The 26,798-nt window shown below is 37.1% G+C and overlaps 1 protein-coding gene and 1 long non-coding RNA gene across 4 annotated transcripts in view; one reads left to right on the top strand and one right to left on the bottom strand.

Moving 5' to 3' along the window:
- The window catches only part of Sparcl1 (SPARC like 1), a 39,035-nt gene that overhangs the window by 4,464 nt on the left and 7,773 nt on the right, over positions 1–26,798 (top strand). Inside the window, exons 2-9 of one of the 2 annotated variants that reach the window (XM_005341904.5) lie at positions 6,654–6,767; positions 15,814–15,877; positions 19,219–19,365; positions 19,746–20,729; positions 22,200–22,272; positions 22,972–23,090; positions 23,575–23,695; positions 24,927–25,063. In XM_005341904.5, coding sequence (XP_005341961.2) covers positions 15,824–15,877; positions 19,219–19,365; positions 19,746–20,729; positions 22,200–22,272; positions 22,972–23,090; positions 23,575–23,695; positions 24,927–25,063 — 1,635 coding nt within the window. In that variant the 5' untranslated portion in view covers positions 6,654–6,767; positions 15,814–15,823. The remainder of the gene's footprint in view (positions 1–6,653; positions 6,768–15,813; positions 15,878–19,218; positions 19,366–19,745; positions 20,730–22,199; positions 22,273–22,971; positions 23,091–23,574; positions 23,696–24,926; positions 25,064–26,798) is intronic. The other variant, XM_013365989.4, reaches the window with a different exon arrangement.
- On the bottom strand, positions 20,099–26,343 carry LOC144366773 (uncharacterized). Of its 2 annotated transcripts, XR_013425918.1 has the most exons (3): positions 25,904–26,341; positions 24,226–24,322; positions 20,099–21,591 (listed from the first exon to the last, which is right to left on the bottom strand). It is a non-coding gene; the product is annotated as an uncharacterized LOC144366773 (long non-coding RNA). The 2 variants fall into 2 exon arrangements; XR_013425917.1 differs by having other exon boundaries at positions 20,099–24,322; positions 25,904–26,343.

Below are 26,798 nucleotides of genomic sequence, written 5' to 3'. Positions count from 1 at the left end.
TCTGGTGTCTCAAACAACAAACATACCCAGTGTTTACCCAGTATTTCACATGCTGTGAAATGCCAGATGCACAGGGAACCAAGCCAGAGAGGGATGTGTCCTTGAGGAGCTTACAATGTCCTTAGGGAAAGGATCATTAATCAAATCATCACATTAAGGAAAATTACATATGCCCAATATAAGATGACCTTGAATCCAAGGCCATCTTCAGTTTTCTAGTGAAATATTTTGTCCAACCTGAATGTTCAAATGGATAATGTATTATAATGTATAGTTAGAATACTTGATCTATTTTTACACATACATATTTAAAATCTTATTTCATCTCAAATGTTTTCATACTTTAAAAAGTGTCTCACACATCCTGAGACAATTTTGTGAAAACTTTTCATACACATCCACATTTACATCAGTGTCATCAGTATGCACCAGATCCACTCTGTAATTATCTAACACAAAGCACATCATCAATCTTGGTGCAGGTTGTTTATAACACACCTTTTAAAAACCTGCTGATGCTGCAGATGTAATCCCCAGGCATAAGTCCTCGTTCTGTGGTGATGCTCTCCACATTTTAATTACTTACCATATTGCTTTTTCCACTACTCTTTAAACGGCTTATGTAAAACCACTTGAATCTATAAGTGTGGTTTTTTGAAAGTGTGTAATTTCAACACTCACAGTAATTAAGTCATGCCTCAAGAATAGTAACTGAGTCTTCTTCAAATATCTTTTAGCTCCTTTATCATCCATTCTGCCAAGGTGACCTTCCTAAGAACAAAACAAGCATTGCTTGAGACTATTTCAGACTGATTCCTGATTCAAAAGCCCCAACAGGCAGGAGCTATGTCTGTCCTTAGCTGAGACCCACGTGGTGGTAGGTTCATTTAGGAAGAATGGTGGGCAGATGAATGTCAGAGATCCAGAAAAGCTTATCATTGAGTCAGGGCATGTCATATACATTCCCAGAGCAGGGACAGCTTGATGTCAAGTGGTGATTCAGCAGAGAACTCAAAATAGAAGAGCTTTGTTTTCATCCTTAAGAAGACTTGAATGCCAAGCCATTGAGCTCTCCCCAGAGACTCATTAATACTTTAAAAGCACCCAAAGTATCAGTGTTAACTCTGGATCAGGTAACAGCATGTATTTAGTAGCCAAAATATGACTAAGGGATTTAGTCTCTGATAACAAAGCCTTTGACTCTCATATAAAGACAAGGTGAAGGAGCATGTTCTGTCTGAGTCTGATTATGTACCCATAATAATCATTTTGTTTGCTACCTTTCCCAGAAAGGAAATTTTTCCATAGTTATAATAACTACTAAAAATAGTAGCCTACAGGCTTCCTCTGATATAAACGAATTCAACAGAGGATACCTGACCTTATTTGGATGTGTGGATGTACATCCTACAGGAAATGAAGAAGAAAAAGAAAATAGCAGGGAGAAGAGTCAAAGCAAATGTCTCCTTTCTCTAGGGTACATGATATGTCTTTCTTAGGTCATTTGACTTTAGAAGAAATGAGAAAAATATACTAAGCCATAATAATCTGCCTTGAAAACCAAAAACACTGAAGCAGGTCCCCATATTCTAGAAGGGAAGGAAGACATTAGAGTTTTGCTGAGGCTGCCAGTAAAGGAGTCAGCAACTGGAAATCAAGGCAACAAGAGAAAAATTCAGCTAGAGAGATTAGTCGGAGGGTTTCATCTGATGCAACGTCAGGGGTTGTGGCTCAAAGGTAGAGTGCTTGCCTAGCATGTGTGAGGCACTGGGTTCGATCCTCAGCACCACATAAAAATAAAATAAAGATATTGTGTCCACCTATAACTAAAATAAATAAACATGAAAGAAAGAAAGAAAGAAAGATCTGATGCAAAACTACCAGCACTAAAATTGCCAAAGAACCATTGATGTGGCCAATAGAAAGGAGCAATTCTTTCAGAGGTGTGGTTGACTGTTCCAACCCCAGCTCAGTGTTCTCCCAGCTTGTTAATTCTTAGGAGAAAAAGAATAAGAGAGAGAAAACAAGAGAAGAGGAACAATGAGGCAAGCTGCCCAGTGAAGACATGTTTATGCTCAGTAAGTTTAAATGACAGGGCAATATACAGAACTTCAAAAATAAGATGTATATCTTTATATTTAAATGTATGTTCCAATTAATGTTCTAAAAACGAAGAAACTGAAAAGAAATTGGAAAAAAATTGCTCTCACCTAATCTTACTCTAGTTTAAATTTCTGGAAAAATACTATAAACCTGAAGTGAATCCAATTATAAGAAAGAGCACAATATTAATCACAGGACCCTAAATAGATTCTGGTTGTTTGTGTAAATTCACTAGCCTATCTAGGTGGAGAATGATGTTTTAGGGTATGCCAGACTTTGGACATCCTTCTCTTCTCCAGAACATACAAATTTCAGGACAAAGAGAGATTAGTCGGAGGGTTTCATTTGGAGGAATGTCCTACGTTTCCTACCTAACACATTTCCCAAGCAATTACACACAGACTCTTCCAGCTTCCACCTGAAGGACCAAGCACTTGGTCTTAGCGGCCAAAGTGGGAATTTCTTTATCAGAGATTGGGAGTAGCTGCTATGTACATGGCCTACTCCACTGAGCCTTTCAGGCCAGAGTCTGCAGGCTGGGCTGAGCCACATTTCCAGCTAGTTGAAAGGATATTCAGGCCCTTTTCCATGTTTTTCCAGGGAAACAGGCTGGTGGAGCTGCTGAGAAATCTAATTACTACTTCCTTTCATGGTGAAATCTAATTACAACCTCTCCTGTGGTGAAAGCCAATCCTTTTAATACAAAGAGAAGCTAAATAAAAGGGCTTCAAGCAGGGGATATGCCTGTTCTGCCTTCTTTCTTAGGAGACTATGCAGAAAGGTGACAGTGACCTTGGTTTACCTTGCTTAAGAACAATGGTTCTAAATCTACCCCATGCTCCCATAAAAAGGAAAACTATTTTTATATCTGATGCGAAAAGTTTGAGGGTTTTCTATGATCCATTAGTGGGCAAAGTAAATCTTGAACCAGCATCTACTCCCTCCACACACATATTTCCTGTTCAATAAGATGACTTTTCTTATCGAACGTGGAATGTCATGATAAATATGAAAAAAGAAAAAGAAGGGAGCTAAAAAGAAAGAACGGCAACATTCTCCTATACTCTTTCTGATACCCTTAATGCTGTATGCTTCCCTTTTAGCCAAACTTGTCACTTGAGATTAGTGAGAAGTAACAGTGCATCTTGGGGAAGGGTCACCCCTAAATTCCTAAAACCTGAGGTAAACAGGTACCATTCTCAATTTATTTATTAATTTATGAAAATACATATTATATATGTACCTACCACAAATCTATAATTTCTGAAATAATAAAATTACTAATTACTTCCCAAGGTCCCATACCTACCCTGGTGTCAACATGCTGGAGACTCCATGAAAAAAGAAAAGGAAAGTATTAATAAAGTAAAAAATGTTCATTTCCAACACAATATTTTCTAGGTCTGGTGGCTCATGTTTCTTTCTAAAGTTCCTCATTCCACAGCATTTTCAAATTTTGTGATGATATCAGCAAAATCATGTTTTGGGGGCTTATCACACTTGAATATCCTGTAGCTTCTAATTGTCTTCAAAGATGAAGACTGCTACACTTCATTAAAAAATGAAATTAGTGGCTAGGATTGTTGCTCAGTGGTAGAGCATGTGCTCAGCATGCATGGTGCCCTGAGGACCGAGGAAATAAATAAATAAGAATTAATAAAAATGTTAAAAACCAAGTGCTACAGTTAAGATGGCTCTACAATGACTTAAAACAGAGCACTTTTGACAGTAGGGAGGCAGCTTCATTGGCAGCAGATATTCAAATGAAACCTAAATTTTAAATCAGACAAGAACCCAATGAGAAAGTGATGGATTGGGTCAGGAAACTCAAATTTAGGAACTTGAGAAGAGTGTAATTAAGTAGTTATTTTCCAAAAGTATGGACAGATTAAGCAGAGGCCACAGGGATCCTAGGAATAGATGAGAGAACACTTTCTAAACCTGTGGTGAGTCACCCATGAGAGGCTATGACTAGATATTCACAGGGATCATCTACTCCCAGGGTGGGACAAGAAGAAAGAATAGCCTTGGACCAGCTGTCTTTCCCTTGCCTGAAGGAACTTCCTAGAGCTTTCCCTCTGAAGGCATAAATAAGCCACAGCTTTTTACCCTATTTTCAAAGAACTTCTCCAACTGCAGACCCAAAACCCTTTAGGATTTATCATATCTGCTTCTTTCAGGAAAGGTGGGCGAAGAATAATGTTGCCCCACTGGGCAAGCAGTCGTTTCCCTTATTAAATGCACTGGGCCCAACCAAGGAACATGAGGAGCTTCCTCCACAGGCTGCATCCTGAAGGGCCTTCAGCTTGCAGTGAGTGCTTCATTCGTGGTTCACATCAGAACTACAAACTCCTCAATGCACACCATTATTCCCCAGAAGGTCCAAATACCATGAGAATGAGGCTACTGGGAACTGTTCTTAGGTATTATTTGCTGTTTTTCTTAATCCTGGAAGAGAATTCTCCCAGTGAATAATTCTTGGTCAATTCACAGAGCTGAAAGCACTTGAAATTCCTCTCCCAAGTAGCAGAATTTAACAACTGACTTACTTATTAACAAAAGGGAGACAATTTCCACTGAATCCAAAGAGGTTTTATATTGTACTGGTGGAGTTTAACTAATGAAGGAAATTCAAATAAATCAGGCAAAAGAGAAAGCCAACAATCAGACATTCAGAGGAAGGAATTTCCAAGGAGGTAGAAAATAAACTAAGGGGTAGAAAGTACAGCTAAAGGCAGAAAAAGAATAGGGTTAATCTATTTGATCATTTGGGGGCATAGGCTTTAAAAAAGAGTTGTCACGCTATTAATATTTTGAAGCAAATGATTTAGACATTATTAAATCCTGTGACATTACATGAAGGCTGAAGTATGGCCTTCAGGTGTGCCATACTCAGGAGTGGCACAGGGTTTGTGAAACCAGGAGTTCATACAATGTGTGGGATCTTATTTTTAAAAAATAGAAGACTCAAAATCATGTATAGAACTTTGTGTAGAGCCTTTTGTAAAGATCCTAAAACTCAAACTTCTTAGTTTTATGGTACATCCACTCTGTATGCAAATATCTATACCCCAAAGAATATACAAAACATAGTGTGGGTTATAAATTAATATAAATGTGAGGAAACACTGCAATCACAGAGAAAGAGGAAATAGAAGGATAGCAAAGAAAAATAAATATGGCCAAAATAATTCCCCCCAGTACACTATGAAGCAGGAAGGGACAGGGGCTTCTGAAGGCAAATGAGGAGAAAACAAAAAATAGCCTCATGGATCCATGCCTCATAGAGTTCTAGAATGAGACACAGTGAGATTAGTGAGCAATATGATGAGGAGCTCTGAAAGGAATGATGAAGAGGTGTGGGAAGGTGGTCATGGCACCATCTTGCCTATGAAAAGACTGTAGGACTCATCTAAATGTAATTAAAGAAATTCCTCAATTACACATTATAGAAGAGATGTACTAATTTCTTCTAAGCAAGAAAGAAACAGTGAGATCATTTAGAATGTCCCTGAAAACCCATCCTTTTGGGATGTCCTTTGATTTCCATGACTGGAATGTGCACAATGGAAAAGACTATGAACCCTAGCAAAGTAGGATGCTCAGAAAGTTCCCATTGGATGGATATTGCTATGAAGTTGACATGAGGTCACAGGAATGCACCAGTGGTACATAGGTGAGTTGCTTACCACAGTACCCAACTTATAGTATTAGCTTCCACTAGGGTATGAAAAAAAAAACATAGATTTTTCAATAAAATTTGATGAACATAAGTGTTTCTAGCCTTAAGATATCTTAATGAATATACTTGAGTTCTCTTTCACATATAATAGTTACAAATTTAATGACTTAAAACAATAACTATTTTGTAATGTCTCAAAATTTTGTGGGTCACAAAATTGGGCAGGTCACTCAGGGTTACTCAGTTGGCAGATGGGCTGATCTAGAGTCTCCCACTTGGCTCCACTCACATGTCCTGTACTTTGCAAGGACAAATAGAAGGCAGGGGTCAGTAGGAGTGGTTAAATGGTTTTCTGTGGCATGAAAGTCTCTTCAAGTGGCTCAGGGCTCCTAAACAACTGTTCCAAGAGATCCAGATAAAAACTCCTGAGTTCTTACATCCTAGCCTCAAAAGTCCCAAAATATGCATCACTTCCATCTCAGTCACTATGTCAAGCAAGTCACCAAGGACAGTCTAGATTCAAGGAGAGAAGAATCAGACCACCTCTCCATGAGATGAGTTATAAGGAATTTACAGCCATCTTCCCTGTACCACAATATTTATGGGTATTAAATGAAAATATAAGAAATTGTCTCAAGACAGTTATACAATGTGCATCAAAGCAGACAATTATGAATGCTTATTTCTCAGTGGGAGACCTATTTCTGTCATGCCAAATGTTTCATCTAGTTATTTGTTTTAATGGTATACTGGGTAGTCTGGACATTGGAAATTCCAAATTCTAGGCATTTGAAATCTCGGTTTCCCCAAAATGGTCTGGTCTACAAAATGCAGTCTAGCTGTCATCTTTTAACATTTCAATTTCCAGCACTGGGAAGTCTGGTAGTTGAAGAGATCCTGTTCCTAACAGGACAAGATCCTTCTTGAAGTTTCCCACCATTTCTCATCTTCAACGTCTCAAGATTCAGGAAAATACATAGAGGTATGAAGGGGGGAAAAAAAGGAAGAAATTATTGAAGGACACTAAGTAACAAGAAAATTAGTCTCTGTGCATTTTTAATTATTGGTGTTAAGCCATTTTCTGCCTTAAAGTATACCAAGAAATGATATTTTGCCTTATTTTTATAGTTGTTAAAATTGCCAAATGACTATATGATTACATTTCAGTCTCAAAACAACTCTAGAAGACAAATGGAAAATATATTATTATTTCTCCTGTTTTTGTAGAAAAAGAAACCAGTGACTTGACCAAAATCTCCTGGCTGATAAAAGGCATCTCAGGCCTGGAACTTAAATATTCCAATTTCATACTATGCTGCCATTGTTGAATAAGCTTGTTTATTTGGGGAAATAACATTTATCTAATTTCACATGGGTGTTACATATATAAATCTTCCAGAATAATAATGATGCATATTCAAAAATTCATCTTATTTGTGCATTTTTCATCTAGAATTTTATTTTCTCTTTCTGCAAAATAACAACCTGCATTTTGTAGACACAGCACACCAAATTTGAATATCTAAAATAAGTGACTTTTTACATATCCAAGAATAAATGGTATTCATCATATTGAGCAAGGACATCATGGTTTTCATTTTCAAAATACTTTGCAAACATCAACAAATTAAGTCTCCCTGAGTCTTCAATATGACACTCACTTGTTTTCAAAATATTTTTCATTTCCCAGTAAGTTCTACTCTCTTATTTATACAAGTCAGAGCATTTGTTCAGTTCTTCAAGTAAGACTCTAAAGGCCATGAAATTATTTTCATCAATGTGTGGCAAATACAGTTAGCTCAATGAGCCCAAAATGTCCCATGACTGATCTGAAGGACAAAGCAGAAAACAATAGAAGAAGTCAAAGTCTTCTAAATTCTAAACATTGGATTGTTCCACACTGTTCAGACATTAGAAATTCAACACAGGCATCTTCTTTATAATTGAAACTTGAGGTGGTTTCCTGCTTGAATTGTTCTAAATGGCACAGCCATCTTTTGTCTTTAAATTGTGTTTTCAATTTCAGAATGGAAATAAACACAAGACTCCTAAAAAACAGTTCCATCCTGGGACAGTGCTGGAAGCAATCAGGGCCCATGCAGAGCTTCTCAAATGCCTGCACAACCAGCCACCCAAAGTTACACCACAAACTCTATACTTGTTCTATACCTTAGACAACTCCCTACAGCTAGAGAAGGGATTCTAGGAGTCTCAGCATTCTAAATGCACCTTTGAGTTAAAGATAATATGAAAATACCTCTCAGCTGAGAATAGAAAGACATTCATTCAGGAATTTTCTTATCTCCTAAGTGTGGGTTAGATCCATGTAAAAAGCTAAAATTTAAAAGTAAAGATTATCAGACAAGTAAGTTTGTTTTTAATGAGTGAATCAAATATAAATATGTTCTGGGGGCTGGGGATATGGCTCAAGTGGTAACGCGCTCGCCTGGCATGCGTGCGGCCCGGGTTCGATCCTCAGCACCACATACAAAGATATTGTGTCTGCTGAGAACTAAAAAATAAATATTAAAAAATTCTCTCTCTCTCTCTCTCTTTAAAAATAAATAAATAAATATGTTCTGGAACTAGGGGTCCTGGACAGCTTAAAATCACCTAGAGGAGGAAGGTTGAAAGGAAGATGGAGACAAAGAAAGGTTCTTTTCCTTTATATCACACTTAAGGTATATTCATTACTCTTACATCAAACTTACTACAAGACATAAGTGTCTATAATGATAATATTGTTGAGAGGCAGCAGGCAGAACAAGGAAAATAATAATCACATAGGTCTGGTACTTCAGAGTTTGTAAAGTGCCTCTCCATTTCAATGGCTTCTTTGACACTGAAGGGAATTATTATTCCCACTTCGTAGATAAAGGCTGCAGAGATTTAAATACTTTGCTCATGTTGGCATTTAGCATTTGCCAGACCCAGGCCCCAAAGCTACAACTTGTGACTTCTAGCCTGTAGCCTGTCCCACTAGATTATGCTGTGAGAACACTGGACGCTAAGTCCAAAATTCCCCATTCTTATTCTTGACCACCTGTTAGGCCTTGTACATTTGGCCAAATAATTTAGATTCTCCAATTTTATTTTTCTTTATATTTAAACATTATGTACTTTTCTTTCCTCATTGAATCAAACGAGACTGTACATAGGAAGATACTTTATACACTGAAATGCTGTACAAATGTAAGGAAGCCATAATTAAATCCATCTTAATGAACTTATATTTCTGGGGCCCTGCCTCAACTCATCCTTAAAGTTATGGTTTCCTCCCTTTTTCTTAAAGAATAAAGAACCCTTCCTTCTCTGCAATGTTAAACCTTCTTCCTATTCATTAATATCAGACCAGCAAATATTTGTCAAGGGCTTACCAAGGTTGTATTACCCTATTTAATGTTCACATCATTTTACACATAATGAGCTAAGACCTCCCAAAACTAAAACACTTTCCGAAGAATCTGCAAATTAAGAATTAAAGCCCAGAGAGTTCTATTTAAGAGGCTGTGTCTTTGAACTCTATGCAATACTGTCCTGCCGTGGCTCTGGTAACTTGTCTATTTTCTCCTGATTCAGTTCCCTATTGATGCTTAATAATCCACTCCAAAATTAAATGGCTTTAAATTATATCCGCTTATTTGCTCCTGGTTCTGAAATTTGAACTGAACTTAGCTGAGCAGTTCTTCTGCTAATTTTGTCTATCATTTGTGGCCCAAGTAAACTGGAAGCACAGTGAGGCTGAACAATCCAAGATGTCCTCATCTTCCAGGGTTCTCTCCACACCACCTCTCAGCATTTAGTAATCTAGTCCAAACATTTGTAAAGCATGTTGGAGGCTTCCACAGAAGCACAAACCCCAATGTGCAAGTGTTTAACAAGCCTCTGCTGGCATCATGCTTGTTAATGTCACATAGGCCCAAGCAAGCCCCACAAGGTCAAGCCTCAAAGTCAAAGGGGTATGAAGCCCATGAGCTATGGTTCACTGAGGGCCATCAGTGTTTACCACATCTTCTCTCTTTCCTTCTACCTTCAATTATTTACTTATGCTTTCCCCCCGGCACAGATAATATTTGAATGACCATTTTTATTCACAAAAATTTCCAAGACTGCACATTCAGTTTTAGCTACCATTCTACTCTCCTTCCTTTTAAAGTCCAAACTTTTGAAAAAAGTGGTCCATACTCACTGTCTTCACTTTATCACTGTCTGTTTATATACTTTTCAATTCAGACTAGCTTTCACCAACCCTATGGAATAAAATAAAAACTTGCTCTAAGTACTCCATAACCTCTGTATTTCCAAAGGCAAAGGATAATTTATTGGCCTTATTTTGCTCTGACCTCTCTGTGACATTTAACATTTTCTTTTTCATACATGACCCTCCTTTCATCTTTTGTATCTTTAGCTCTTCCCATCTTCTCTTGACACCTACTAGCCTTTATTTACCTGGGTTTGGTCTCCAGACTTTTTTGTTCACTGTATATCTTCTCATGCAAATAGCACCAAAACCATATTTTTAACTCCAAACTCCATGCTTATTGACACACCAATTTATCCAAGTGTCTATTAGATAGCTTTACTCAAATTCAACAAGTTTATAATTAATTCATCTTTCTTCTAAAATCAGATTTTCCTCCTATGAATTTCTCATCTTTATAGTTAACACCACCATTTACCCAGATGTCCAAAGTAGAAATATGCTAACCCAAGATTCTTCCTTCTCATGTCTTTACAGTATCTAATAAGTCATGAAGTCTCATCTGCTCTTCCTTTAAGTATGTCTCACAACTATCCAGAGGTGTGCTGGCAAATTTTTAACAGCCAGCACTCTGAGTGGGCAAGGGTAACATTTCATGGTTACCATGATGGAATCTTCCTATGATGACTGACTATAAGCTTCTATATGATATCCTGGAACAGAACTGGGAAGGACATGTAGTAGTAGCACATATTATGTAGTATTTGCACCTACAAATAAAGGTATAAATACCTTGATAGTAGATAATAGAAAATGTAGTAAAATAATTACAAAATGATGTGCTTTAAGTTATTATGTCCATGGTTTTAATATAATTAATTTATAGTGTATATAATTTAATTTTTATTGCTGGCATTGACAAATTCCTGGCTTACAAAATTCCTGAAATTTGACTCTCATGAAGCAGTACAGATTGGACCTACCCTCTTGTTCACCATTTCTAAAACTACAGCAAAAATTCAAAGCTCTGAACACATCTCACTTTGATATTGCAATTGGCTTTTAAAGGCATTTCTACTGGTCTTTCCTCCACACAGCTGTGCCAAAAGCCCTTTCTCAAATGCAGATCACCTCCACATTTACAGCCATTCATTGGGTTCCCATAGTTTTTCAGTTGGAATTTTAAATTCCTAATCGAATGTACAGGGCTTTCACAAGCTGGATACCTGCCTTGATTTTTAGCTTTATCTTCCTCTACTTCCCCCTAAAATTTTTAGGATTTTTGCCTCGGAATCTTCACACATGCTGCTTCCACCTTGACCTTCCCATCCTTCATAGAGCTGACTACTTTGAAATTTGGTGTCCCCAAATTTCACATGTTGGAAATTTTGTCTTCAAACACATATGTTATGGTATTTGGAATTGGGGCCTTTGGGAGATGATTGGGTCCTGAAGATTCTGCTCTCATGAATAAATGAGTCCATTAATGGATTAATGGGTTATTGAAGGAGTAACTTCCTTATAAAAGTGAGCTCTCTCTGGCATTCTTGCCATGCGATATCCTCCTCCTTTTTTGATGAAGCAAGAAAACTCTCATCAGATGCTGAGCAGAGTCTGGTGTCAGGACCATTGTGATATTTACTCAGCTTCCCCAAAAGAGGGCAATGAGTCAGATTAGAAATATTAAAGGTATAAGAAATTTAAGAAATAAAGACATGCTAATACGCGAAACTGCAGGATCCGATGGGGACCAGCTCTGATGGAGACTGGATCTAACGACAAAATGGAGCCCACGTACTTTATTTAAATGGGTAGGAACACCACTGGGATTCAGTGTGCATAACTCCTTAGGAAAACAGGAAGAAGATAGCAAAGGCAACTTGGCTGAGGCTGAGTAGGTTACCCCCATCTCCTCTACTCTGGGCTGCTGTGTTTGAACCTAGGGTTGTCTGAGCCAATGCACAGGGTGTCCACATGATCTGAGCAGTCAGATTGGTGGAATTTCATCAAGAGTTCACGGAAATGCAATCCCACTGCCTTGAGATAGTTCAAAATTCATTCAGGCCCCCAACAGTCTGCTACTATGCCCTTGGACTTCTCAGTTCCTACATCCATAAGCCAAATAAGTCTGTATTCTTTATGAATTATCTGGTTTCAGATATTCTATTGTAATTTAAAACAGACTATGACACAACTATTTATTAGTTTTCAAATTCCAGTTCAAGGATTACCTTCTCTAGAAGTCTTCCGTATACAGGGGCAATATAGCACAATAATTAAGAAGACAGATCTGAAATCAAACAGCCAGTTCTCAAATATTTACTCTTTGTCACTTCTCAGCTGTGGATCATGGACAAGTTATTTAACCTCTATGCCTTAGTTTCCTTAGTAATGAAATGATTATACCAGAGTGCCCACCTCATAGGAATGTAGGGAAGATTGTTAGTATGTGGGTAATTGTAAAAATAGTGCCTAAGTACTTAGGACTTAGAAATGTTAGCTATTGTTAATTACCTAATTTTAAATGCTAATCTCTGTCATTTGCACTATATATATATATATATATAGTGCAAATATATATATATAAGCCCAGATATATATATATATACATATATATATATATATATATATATATATCTGGGAATGTGGCTCAGTGGTTAATTGCCCCTAGATTCAATACATCCCGCAGCCCACCCATTATATATATAATCACATTATAACAAACCCATTGATTTATTTGACTTCCTCCTTTGTAATTTTGTAATGGGTGGGCTGGGGGATTTATTGAATCTAGGGGCAATTAACCACTGAGCCACATTCCCAGACCTTTTTTATATTTTATTTAGAGACAGGGTCTTGCTGAGTTGCTTAGGGCCTTACTAAGTTAATGAGGCTGGCTTTGAACTCAGGAACCTCCTGCTTCAGCTTCCTGAGCCACTGGGATTATGCCAGCCTTCCTTTGTAATTCTTTTTCTTAAAATTTCTTTTTATTTGTTCTAATTAGCTATACATGACAGTAAAATGCACTTTGATACATCATACATAGATGGAGTATAATTTCTCATTCCTCTGGTTGTACATGATGTAGAATCCCACAGGTTATATAGTTATATGTGTACACATTCAACATATTTAGCAATTAGAGAAATGAAAATCAGAACTACTCTAAGATTTCATCTCACCCCAGTCAGAATGGCAATTATCAAAAATACAAACAACAATAAATATGGGGGGAAAGGTACACACATATATTGCTGGTGGGAATGCAAATTGGTGCAACTGTTATGGAAAGTAGTGTGGAAATTCCTCAGAAAAATTGGAATAAAATCACCATCTGTCCCAGTTTTCCCACACCTCAATTTATACCCAAAGGACTTTAAATCAGCATATTACAAGTGATGCATCCACATAAATGTCAATAGCAGCTCAACTCAAAATAGCTAAACTATAGAACCAACCTAGGTGTCCTTCAACAGATGAACAGATAAAAAAAAAATGTGGTATACTTTAGATTAGGTAGAGGGAAGTGAAGGGAGGGGAAGGGATATGAGAGTAAGAAGGATAGTAGAATGAAACAGGTATTATTAGCCTTTGTAACTCTTAAGGCAGAAACTATATCCTTGTACTTTGATAGTGTCTTGGAAATGGTCAAAAAATGGAAGAGTGAATAAGTGATGCAAGTTCTGGCCAACTAGACACATTTCTTTTTGACACATTCAGCTACATTTAGATTTAGGAATGTCTGGGAAACTCCTACCCTCTTGTGGTCAAATTAAAAGGGTATCCTTTTCCAAATGTAATTAGCCATTTAGATCGCTATAAAAACCAAACTCAAAAAAGAAAAAGAAATAAGCCCTTAACCCACAACACTTTTGATTATTATCTTACTGCCCATTTGTAAAAAAAAAAAAGTGGTAAGATTCTCTTAGTCTAATTTCATTGTTATTTATGATGAATGTAAGAAAGGATCTTGAAGTTAAGGAAAAATTTGGTAAATTTGTGGCCAAAGTGGACCTTAAATGTTCCATCGGAAATTTTTTTGACCTTACAGCAATTTTATATTATTTTCTTGGACTTGAAGCTGTTTATTTAAGAATCACAACTTCTCTTGAAGATGAGTGGAAAGAATTAAAGTTTATTGAGCAATTGCTACATGTCTAGGTATTGTTATGAATAGCACTAATAATCTTTACAAAACTGAGTCAAATATTATATTAGGGTTCTCCAGCAAAAATTGAACTGAGGAAGAGAGATTTATTATGAATATTTGGCTTTCATGATTATGATGCCAAGAAATTCCCATATCTGTACTCTCTGGAAACCCAGAGAGGCCCATGGTATAGTTCCAGTTTAACTCTAACACTCAGAGAATGAGAAGAACTGAAGGTCCCAGTTCTAGTCCAAGTCCAAGACTTTAGAACTGGAAGACTGATGACATAGTCCTGGCCTGAGAGTATGAGAAGGCCAATGTCCCAGCTCAAGCAGATTGGCAAAAAGAATCTCCCTTCCTCTGTTTTTTGTTCTATTTACACCCTCAACAGATTAAAAGATATCCACTCACAAGGGTTAGGGAAATCTGATTTATTCAATCTAATAATTCAAATGCTAGTATCTTCCAAACAAACCCTTAAAAGATATCCAGAAATGATGTTTTAGCATATATTTGAGTATCTAGTGACATAATAAGTTGACATATAAAATTAACCATCAAAAATGTTATCCCCATTTTAAGATGGGGAATCTGAGACTCAGGGTATTAAGTAACTTGCCAAATATCACATGGATGGCAAGTGTTGGTCCCCGGTTCAAACACAGCCCTCACCAAGGGCACTAGTCCCCCATCTGATAAACCAGTGTTCCTTGGTTATGGCAATGTCATTCCCCCACAGGATATTTGGCAATGCCTGTAGACAGTTTTGGCTGTCATAACTAGGAAGGGCTGGCGGACTGACACTGACATCTAGTGGGTTGAGGCCAGGAATGTTGCTAAACATTCTACAATGCATAGGATGGATCTCCACAACAAAGAATATTCCAGCCCCAAATGTTATTAAACTATACACTAAGCTGAATTGTTTCAGATTTGTATAGTTTTTACAAATAGAACAATAATATACTGACCTATAAGTAACTAAACTTCCATAAATTTAATAAATACTTGTGGAATGAATGATGAATGCTAAATTTTGGAATAGAGGGGAAAAAACTTCATTTTTCAGTGATTGTTTACAATTAGCATTTACTAAAGAATAAAATATTTTAAGTGATCGTCCATAATAAAGATATAAGTAGATCTTACATATTTGCTGTGAAAATTAAAGTCTAATATAAAATATTTTATTTTTAATACAAAAATCATAGAATGTATTTTAGGTTTAACAATTTAAAGCTAAACGATAGCAGCATTTAGGAGCTCATGAAATTCATAGATTTTCAATTTTAGTGTTCTAAAATATTAGAGCAAAGGATCATCTAGGCTGCCTCTTCACAGTTCATCACAATAGAAAGCTATGTCTAAAAAAGGATAAGTAAACTAAGATTCTTGGCCAGTTAGGGACAGTGCCAGAGCCAGAGTCCAGTTCTCCTGATAGTTTGAAGCTTCTTTTATTGTAAAGGAAAAATAAAATAAAATAAGAACTAATTTTCAGAGGGACAAAACTGGTAAAAAACTGTAATTATCCGGCTTTTCAGACATACTATTCCACAAAGACAATAATCTCCTCCAAATACAAAAGACAACATCAAACTCAATGTTTGCTAAGATTATCTTTTAATATTTCTGAAGGAAACTTTTTCTCATCACTGAAATTATCTTCTTGGTTCACAGGTCCAGAAGCATGAAGACTCTGCTGTTTTTCATATACATCTTGGGAACTGCAGCTGCAATTCCGGTAAATTTCCTTTCTTCTGTCATTACATCTCTCCCTCCTGACATTTAATTCAGAAACCTACTATTTAAAAGGAAATATTCTTATATAGTGGCTTGAAGTTCTGGTTTTTATTTCAATTATATTCTTTCTTATGCAAACCGTAAATGCATGACTAAAATCAAGATAAGGTGCTTTTCAAAAATATTTTCTCAGGTCTATCTGGTTTTATAAGATACAATAAATACAGCTGAAAATGTTGACAGTCCTTTTATTAACCATAGAATATGGCCAACTACCAAAAGGACAGGAAAAATAAGTTCCCTATGGATCTCATCATATTGGTATGAGATATCTATGCATTTAACTTGGAGCACATAAATATATCCACATCGCCAGCATTTTCTTCAAGATCGAACACATGCCAGATGAGAAATCCTAACAGTCTTGTGATAAAAACAGGAACCAATGGGAACAGAAGCACTGTGGTGATCATAAATGGGTTCTTATCTCATTTTGAGGCACTGTCCAAACAAGTACACTGAAAGTGGATAGAACTAGAGCATTCTCTAAGTCATGATGAGATATACTGGCTTCAGCATTAACAAGCAATCAAGGAGCCATAAACAAATCAGACCAGGTCATCAATCTCAAAACAACCCAAAAGTTCAAAAAATACAATAATTTATATGATCATTTTAGATGCTCTACAAATGATCCATAGCATCTTTAATTTATATCATGTTTTCTTTTTTTATCAATGAACAATGTGATTTCTCTATTGTCCCTTCCCTTCCTTCCTCTCTAGATTTAAAGTTCTGTCCTTGCTTTTCAGATAACTGGTGGCTGCTTCAGGTTAATAGCTGTGTCAGCAAAAACAAGCTACATGCCACCCACCAAGCAGTCCAAAGAAAACAGAATTTCTGACCACCACTAAGAATCGTGCTTAAATAGTAGGGAGCTACTCCAGCTGGAATTACATAATGTACTTTAAAATTACAAAACTGGGACAAATTAATAAAGAAAGGAGATCCCAGAGAGAGTCATTGTTTTCTCCTGAAAATGTGTTTTGCCTTTGCAAGGACTGTGGCATTGTAAATAGGCATTAAAAACTGTCTTTGAACCAAATGTTTGAATGACATATCTGCCTAAAGACACCTGCCAGATGTTTCTTTTCCAGGGTAATTTGTTTTATGCAGACCCAGGCAAATATCAAAAAGCTAAATATTTTTTCATAGTATTTACCTATTAAAAATCTTGTATCATTTTTCTTACCTGCACAAATTCTCCAGAGAAGTGAACTATGAGTGGTTGGGATATTCCAAATGCACTTTCAGAGGGCATGTTAAATATAGATATGGGCCTAATAATATAATAGACTTTTAATTACCAGACATTTCTGAAAGAAAATGACCTGCCATGGTTTTTATGCATTTCTTCCTGCTAGGGGAAGGTATGATCATATGAAAGAGGAGGTAAGCACTGAGGGAGAAAAGCCATCCACTAAAAAAACTAAAATCTCCCCCATCTGTTGTTTTCCATGAAGGCCCTTGTTAACAACTCGTCAAAATAGCCATCTTTCTTTCTCCTTGCTCTCACAATTTTTTTTTTTTTTAAATCTGTTAATTAATGGGGAGTGAACCCAGGGCCTTATGCACACTGGGCAAGCACTACTCTACAAGCTACTTTTCCAGCCCTTCCTTTCTCCTTTTTTTTTGTTTTTTGCAAGGGGTGTGGGGGGGTGCCAGGGATTGAACTCAAGGGAACTTGACTACTGAGCCACACCCCCAGCCCTATTTTGTATTTTCTTTTCTTTTTTTTTTTTTTTTTTTTTTTAGAGAGAGAGTGAGAGAGGAGGGAGAGAGGAGAGAGAGAGAGAGAATTTTTAATATTTATTTTTTTAGTTCTCGGCGGACACAACATCTTTGTTGGTATGTGGTGCTGGGGATCGAACCCAGGCCGCACGCATGCCAGGCGAGCGCGCTACCGCTTGAGCCACATCCCCAGCCCCCTATTTTGTATTTTCTTTAGAGACAGGGTCCCACTGAGTTGCTTAGCGCCTCATCATTGCTGAGGCTGGCTTTGAATTTGTGATCCTCCTGTCTCAGCCTCCTGAGCTGCTGCGATTCCAGGCATGTGTCACTGAGTCCGGCTTTTCCCCTTTCTTTATGACTTCTTTCAAAACTTTTTTGAAGACTACTAATCCTCTTAGTTGAAAAAAGGACAAGAAGCAAAAGAACAAACCAAATCTAAAATAGATGTATACCTCATGTATTGTTTTACAGTGCACAGCACTACTGGACCTGCTCATGGAGTAAAACTGAGTCAATCCAAATAGTCTGAGTTTTATCCTTACATCTGGATATAGCTGCTAAGTATCCACAGCATCTCTATAACAAAAATCTATGGCAAATACCTGCCTCAGATATTTGAACAGTTCATATTATTACCACCATATGATGTTATAATTAGAAATTTTAACTTGGGTAGCTCCTCAAAATTTGCAGAATAGTTTATATAAACAACTTTTACTTGATATTTATGCCCACTTCACTTTGAGATTGCAGGGTAGGGTTAGCAACTCCTCAAACCACAGGTGAGAAGTAAATGGCAGAGTTAAGACTTAAAGGGAGGCTTCTCACCATCCAAGTCCAGTTGTTTAACTTCCCATCATGCCTCACTGCCTAGCTCTCCATCTTAGTCCCCAGTCTTTCTAGAAACAGACACAGCTGTCTCTGTCATGAAAATGTTCCATAGCTGCCTTTCTCTATTAGGCTGAGTGCCCTGCTTCACATAATCCTTGAATTAGTTCTAGATTAAATTTTTCTTATTTAAAAACTTCCTAATGGATATTAAGGCCAACAGTGTTAAAAACTTGATAAATAGTAAAAAGTTTTATAATTTTTTCTATTAATTATCAGTGAATCCTTAAATGTTAAGGAAATGTACAATACTATATCTTATGGCCAATTTTATTGACTTCAACTTTATACAAAACAATACTTTTCAAAATTATTAAGCACTAATGCATTGTAAAAATTTGAAAACAAAATATATTTCCAAAATCAAAGGTAATCATTATTGAATTATCAAATCATTATATAATTATTGAAGGTTTTTGTTTATTTAATTGATTTTTGCCTAGTTTCTTTACACGTAACTTTTTTTCAGGTGGGAATTTTGTTTTCACTTAACATTATTCTGGGCATTTGCTTGTATTCTCAAATATTTTACAAAATACCATTTAGCTGATGCGCTGAATGAGGAAAACTGCTACTAATAATGTTGATAACTAAAGAGCAGCAGAAAAGTTTTAAATTGGCACCTAGAGATGAATGACACAAACAAGCTCTTAATTTTTTCAGACAAATGCAAGGTTTTTATCTGATAATTCCAAACCAACTGAAACATCAATAATACAAGACAATACTACAATTCCCAGTGCAAAGGTTGAAGCTGAAGAAAATGAAAAGGAAGCTGCAGTATCCAGAGAAAACCTTTCCAACCATAAGGTAAAAATAGCAGTGTTATATTAATATAATTGTTTATTTCTCCAAAGGACAACTCAGTATTAAACCATGGTCAAAGAGATTACATTATTCATGTCCTCAGTTTAATTTCTTTTAATATGATGATCATATCAACTTCCTCCAATCACTAGATGATATGAAAATTAATGAGTTTACTCCTTGGGCTAAGATGCTATTTAATTGTTTCACTTTACAAAATTCAAGTTCAGGTTGAATCTGTGGCTCATAGAATGTGAAGAACATCATTAATACATTTACATGATATGTGTGAAGAAAAAGAAGGATGAATATTAAAGGTTAGCTTAGGAATTGTAAATAAGATAGCTTGTTTCAAAAACAAACATTAAAATTTTTCTTTTAAGGATGAAAAATCTTCAATATTAAAATCAGAAGAGGAAAACCAGGAACAGTCAGAAGAACAGGACAAAGCTTACAGCCAAGAGCTAGGACTGAAGGATGAGGAGGATAGTGATGGTGACTTAAGTGTGAATTTGGAGTATTCACCAACTGATGGTAGCTTGGATCTAAGAGAAGATATAAGTGGGCCTCAAGAGAAAAAACTCCCTGAGAGCACTGATTTTCCTCCTCCTGATTCTGTGGATTCTAACCAACAAGAAAACATCACAGAGGGAGAGGAAAACCAAGAACAACCCACAAATTATCCACATCATCATTTGAACAAGAATGATACACACAGCCAAAACCTAAGGGATCAGAGAAACCAAGAGCAGGATCCCAATACTCCCAACGAAGATGAGGAAGAGGGAAAAGAGCCAGGGGAAATTGGTAGCCCTAGTGATAACCAAGAATGGGAGAAAGAATTTCCTAAGGAGAATTTTAACAGTAAGGAAGAAGAAGACAGTAAGAAATCTGGTGATATTTTGGAAGAGTCCAATCAACCAACTCAAATGAGCAAAATGCAGGATGAACTTGAGCAGAATAACCAAGAACAAGAAGAGGATAACTCCAATGCAGAAGGAGAAGAGGACAACGTATCAAACATAAATAAGCACATTCAAGATACTGAATGGCAGAGCCAAGAAGGAAAAATGGGCCCTGAAGCTACTGGCAAGCACGAGGACATGGATAAAAAGACTGTTTCTGAGGCTTTGCTCATGGAACCTACTGATGATAGAAACATCATGCCCAGAAATCATGGGGCTGATGATGCCAGTCATGATGGCCCCAGGCAAAGTGCAACTGATGTCGACTTCACCCCAAGCCAGGACTTTCTAGAGGCTGAGAGAGCTCAGTCCATTTCCTACCATCTGAAATATGAGGAGCAAAAAGAAAGAACACATGAGGATGAACATGAAAATACCAGTGAGCACGGAGACTACCAAGGGGTGAGACTATTTTCAATAATTCTTGTCCATTAGTTATCAATAAAGAGCCATGGCCTTTCTTTGTGATTTCACAATCTCCTGTATTTCTATCAGTACACTATTAAAATAAAGTATAAGTTGAGCATCCCTTATCTGAAATGATTGAGATCCTAAGTGTTTCCAATTTCTTTTTATTATTTCAGAATATGTGCATATATATAATTTAAATCCTAGAGATGAAACCCATGTCTCAAACTAATTTATGTTTCATATACACTTTATATAATATTTTTAGTATGTCTGCATTTTGACTGCATTCCAGCTCATGAAGTTAGGTATGTAATTTTCCACTTTAGCATCATGTCAGCAATCAAAAAGTTTTGGATTTTGAGTATTTTGGGTTTCAAATTTTCAGATTAAGGATGCTCAGCCTGTACAACTATTTATTTCTCTGTCCATCTCCATCATTAGACTGAGAGCACCTGTTTTATTCAGGTTTCCCCTAAAGTTATTGGAGAGACACAGGGAACAACAGAGGAGTGGAGAAATAATTCAGGCAAGGAGAGTAAGCTAATGAAAGCAGCATTATTATTCCTCTAAAGAAAATTCCTCATAATTTTTCCATTCGGGAAGTAATTAGGGCATTTATTTTGGCTGGGGGATGCTAGAAAGCACATCCAGTCAACTGAGTAGACCAAGTAGATTTCTATGGTTTCTGGGACCAGAAATGCAGGTGTTGGCAGTTGAAAATGCCTGGAGCTAGCTGGAATTGGTTCTGACAGACCTGAAAAAATAGGAGACGTTGATGGTCACAGTTCTGATGTCTTGAAGGCAGGTGCCATGTTGTGTTGCAACTGAAGCATCAGTGGCAAACAAACTACCTCTGAAATGAGAGTCAGCAATGTCCATTGAGTCAGATGTAAATATTAAGGTACTACTTTATTAAGCAAACATATACCAAAATGAGAATCCAGAAATATAGCATGGAGGGAGTATATTGCTATTTGGCTGTTTAATCATTTGGAGCTTTTGTGCAAAACTTTGCAGCCACCCATCAGGCACAGCTTTTGGTGAGCAAAGTCAAAACTAATCTCAATTACTGAGAACTCTGCCACCATTCTAAGATAGGTGTTTTCTTACATTTTAGAATCCTGTGAGGAAAGCCTTACCAACTTCATAGAGATCACTGATGTAACCCTGTCTTAATTACAGAATCACAAGATAATAATACAATTCTGGTGTTTTCCCAAATCCAAAGAGAAGATCCTAACTCATATTGCATACTCCCCCCAAATACAGCACTGAATTCAGTTGAAGCTAGAGAAGGGTTTTGGTCTCCAAAGATAATTCTCTACCTCTGTAGTTGTAAATGGTTTCCCCTTTTGAGATCTGACATTATTTGGCTGCAAAAAAAAAAAAACTCTGTGAAGGCAAACACAGTTGGAATACAAGTTAAATAAGTTTAACTTTTCTGCTCTTGTTATTTTAAAGGCCAAGAAAGTAGGCAGCTCATCAAACGAAGATGACACTTCAACTGAAGGCAATGTGGAGGTGCACAGTGTGGGTACGTGCTGAGCGAGATGTTTGTGACTGTCCCAAGGAAGAGATGAGATCTGCCATCTTGGGTTTGTCCCTCCCTTCATGACCAGAAATTTCCTTCTCCTTTCTCTTGAAGGAAATGTTCCTATAAATTGTTGATATTATCTTGTGATATTTGATAAACTACAGATCAATGTGTTTACAAACTGAAAGTCCCGTTGAGATATAGTACACAGCTTTTTTTACTTCTGAGAAAGCATTAATTCTGCCTTATTTATTCTCCAATCCACAACTTACTATTAAATTTAGATTCCATACTTAACTAAGGGACTAATTCCTACCTTAATCACAAACATTTGTAATTTCAAAACAATAAAATTCTTATGGCTTATTTAACTTCTAACTTTCACACAACACTGCAATACATATTTCAGATTATGTTCATCTCAGGGATGCCAAGAAGAACTGCTTGTTCTTTTTACATCACCAAACCAAACGGCTGCAAGAAAGCTAAACAATCATATAAAAGTCTGATGCCAGACGGTTCCATCTGGAAATCAGCACATCATTTAAAGCAGTTTGTAATGTTTTCTCACTTTGAAATCTTCAAATTTCAGGGTTTCAAAATTTCTGCCTTATTAACAAAAATGAAACGAATCATACATTTTCATTTACATACTCAATTTTGCTGAGTCCATGTTTCCTATCCAAACTTTTCTGTTAGATCCTTGTATGAACTTCCAGTGTAAGAGAGGACACATCTGTAAAGCAGACCAACAGGGAAAACCCCACTGCGTTTGCCAAGATCCAGTGACTTGTCCTCCAGCAAAACCCCTTGACCAAGTAAGTACTCAACAAAGTAGTCCTTCAGACACATCAGAAAGGCCAAGGAGGGGCTGGGGTTGTGGCTCAGTGGTAGAGCACTTGCCTAGCATGCATGAGGCACTGGGTTTGATCCCTCGAATCACATGAAAACAAATGAAATAAAGATATTGTGTCCATCTACAACTAAAAAAAAATATTTTAAAAAAAGGGCCAGGGATTTGAATAAAGACAGTTTGCACTGAAATTTTTTTTTAAAAGTAGATGCTCAGTTTATAATCTAATATTTGAAGTGATATTGAACAGAAATAAATGCCAGCCAATCAGAGTATTTCAATGGGTCCATAAAAAGATAACAGTGGCATTTGGGCTATACAGTTTGTTGACAAACTGGAGAGTTACAGCACAGTACCATTTACCAGACACTCTTTGAGCTTTCGGGCGCAGAGTACTATCCAAAAAGCATCAGGATCTATCAACTTTTTCTCTTGCTTGTCTTCCATAGGCTTGTGGCACTGACAACCAGACCTACGCAAGCTCCTGTCATCTGTTTGCTACAAAGTGCAGACTGGAGGGAACCAAAAAGGGACACCAACTGCAGCTGGATTATTTTGGAGCCTGCAAATGTAAGATTTCATCACTTCTGCCAACCACCATTTCTGGGAGGGTTTTGGGTGAATCTGTACATGCCTAAATCCTATATATGCAAATAAGAAAAGGCTATGAACTTAAGCCTTTTAAATCAATTGGAGAAACAGAAAAAATAAGGATTCACAGGCCTTAACCATAGGCGATTCTGACTTAATTGAACTGGGTTGGAACCCTGGCTTTGCTTTTTCATTTGTTTTTCAAGTAACCTAGACAATTCTAATGTGCAGCCAGGCCTCAGAACCACTATAATAATGTTATCTACTTAATAATAGCAATGAGAAATGAAATTTTGCCAAACTATTTGCCCTCTTCCCAATTTAAGTTAAGCCTTTACCAAAAGGTTTTGTGACAACATATTCTTCCAGAAGTTTTTTGTTGTTGTTGTTTTGTGTTTATTTGTTTGTCGTTGTTGTTGTTTTTTAAGTTGTCTTCCTTCCCCAGGATACTCTCAATTGTGTTTGGCTCCCCTTGCTGATAAATGATTCTCCACATTGGCAGTGCTTACCCATGTTTCTGGTTCTTGCCTCCTTGCAGACACCCAAGAGGATTAAACTTGCCAGACTCCTTGATGTTAGATGTAGTCATATGACTTGCTTTGTTCACTGGAATAAAGAACAATCACCCATGTACGTTCTGGGCAGAAGCACTTCAGAGCTGGTGTGGTTCTCCACTTTTGCTCCCTTTGCCACCACAAACCCAGAGGTCTTGTGTTGAGATGGTAGCAACAAAAGATGAGCGCCAACTTGTATTGGAATTGTAGCAGAATGGAGAAATAAGCCTTTGTCTCTTTAAGCCATTGAGAATTAGCATTCTTTGTAATGATAGTGTAAGCTAAGCCCTCCTTTTTCCTCTCATCCTCTAGTAAATAGCTCCTGTCTCCTCCTTTTCTAAATTCCAGCTCTCTGGTTCTACAGCACAGATTCTTAGCCCTAGCTGCCCATCAAAATTAGTTTTGTAGCTTTTAAAACTCCTGATGTCCAGTTTCTACCCCAGACCAATCAAATTAGAATTTCTTCAAATGGAGTCTGGTATTTGATATGTTTTTTAAAACACACCAGGCAAATCTGTGGTGTCACCATGATTAAGGACCTCTGAAGTATGAAGGGGCAGTGAGGATGCTCTCTGGGTCTCCAGAAGTTATTAAGCTTCCTGTTATGAAGACTCCAGAGGCAGAACTAATGGTCATGTATTTTCTGCTTAAAACAGCTATTCCTGCTTGTACAGACTTTGAAGTGGCTCAGTTTCCTCTACGGATGAGAGACTGGCTCAAGAATATCCTCATGCAGCTTTATGAACCTAACCCTAAACATGCTGGATATCTAAATGAGAAGCAGAGAAGTAAAGTAAGTTATTCACAGGTCTTCTACCTAAGGGTCTGTCTAGAGGGCCTGAGGAAAAAAAAGATGTGATGGCTACCTACCTCTGCACAGCTGCAGAAGCCCATTCTGCCTCCCTGCATCTGATTACCCCACAGGGATTAACATTCTTGTACTCATCACCATTCATGCCACAGGGTTTGAGACACTATCAAATGGCTGCATTCCTACTGAAAGAGCAATGTCCTTTGAATAAGGGCTCTTTAATTCATACCTAGAGCCAGCAATGGTGGGGCAAAGTTAACATATATTTAGTATTTGTATAACCAGGCCATGTGTTAGTCAGCTTTCTGTACTATAACAAATACCTGAGATAATGCAGCTTTAAAAGCAAAGATTTATTTTGCCTTGCCATTTCAGAGATTCCAATCCAAGATTAATTGGTCCCATTGTTTTTTAGTTCTGTGGTGAGACTGCACATCATGGCATAGAACATGTGGTAGAGCAAGCTGCCTATCTCATGTTGGGCTAGGAAACAAAGAAAGAGGAAGGGCCAGGATCCCAATATTCTCCCATAAGACAAGAAGATTGCCAACATTTTAAAGCTTCCATCACCTCCCAATAGTGCCATGGGCTAACCAATCTTTAACACATGGCCTTTGGGGACATTGCAGATCCAAATTAGAATAGACCCAAGTGTATTTAAATCTGAACTTTTGTTTGCCCTCATAGATCTGATATAGATATATAAGGAAAATCTATTATTCACAATGTCAATGATATATGTTTAAGTTAGCTTTTTCACTGCTATGGCCAAAAGACCTGATAAGAACAATTTTAGAGAAGGAAAGCTTATTTAGGGCTCACAGTTTCAGAGGTCACAGTCCATAGATATCCAATTCCATTGCTCTGGGCCCAAGGTGAAGCAGCACGTCATGGCATAAAGGTGTGACAGAGGAAAGTAGCTCAGGACATGGACACAGGAAGCCAAGAAAGAGAGAGAGCTGCACTCTCCAGGAACAATATAAAAACCCCAAAGGCATACAAGCAATGACCCACTTCCTCCAGCCACACCTTATCTGCTTATAGTTACTACCCAGTTAATCCCTATCAGGGAATTAATGCACTAATTAAGTTAAGGCTCTCATTACCCAATCATTTCACCTCTAAACCTTCTTGCATTGTTTCACACATGAGTTTTTTGGGGATGCCAAAGATCTAAAACATAACAATATATTAAGATTAAAAAGTGAAGAATATTAATTCCAGATATTTCCAGGAAAAAATTCATTCACCATATAGTTATTGAGAATAACCTACATTTCAGGAATTGATGTAACTACTAGAGATACAGCAATGAACAGAACAATTCTCCCACCTGCAAGATAGCGAGAGAGAGAGAGAGAGAGAGAGAGAGAGAGAGAGAGAGAGAGAGAGTGTTTATGAACATATATATGTAAATATAAACCTGTGCAAATATAATCAAATCAGCAAACATATGTATAAGATATGTCAGGTTCTTTAAAATATGTTATAAAGAAAGATCAAAGAAGGAGGGTGTGCATTAACTGTGTCACTGATTTAGCATGTGGTGGTCATTGTTGACCTTGACACTAGCTGTAAGGTGGATCCAGGCAAGGGAAGACTGAACTGACAGAGTTCAAGAGAGAATAAGAGGAAGGATGTGGAAGCAACAAGTATACACATTACTCTTAAGGGTTAAAGAGAAGTTAAGTGGTAACAGGAGGGGAAAGTGAATTCA

The sequence above is a fragment of the Ictidomys tridecemlineatus genome, chromosome 9 (genome assembly GCF_052094955.1).
Source record: "Ictidomys tridecemlineatus isolate mIctTri1 chromosome 9, mIctTri1.hap1, whole genome shotgun sequence".
In the NCBI taxonomy this organism is placed as follows: Eukaryota; Metazoa; Chordata; class Mammalia; order Rodentia; family Sciuridae; genus Ictidomys; species Ictidomys tridecemlineatus.
The sequence above is the reverse complement of the archived record's forward strand: the minus strand, read 5'-3'. Positions and strand labels throughout refer to the sequence as shown.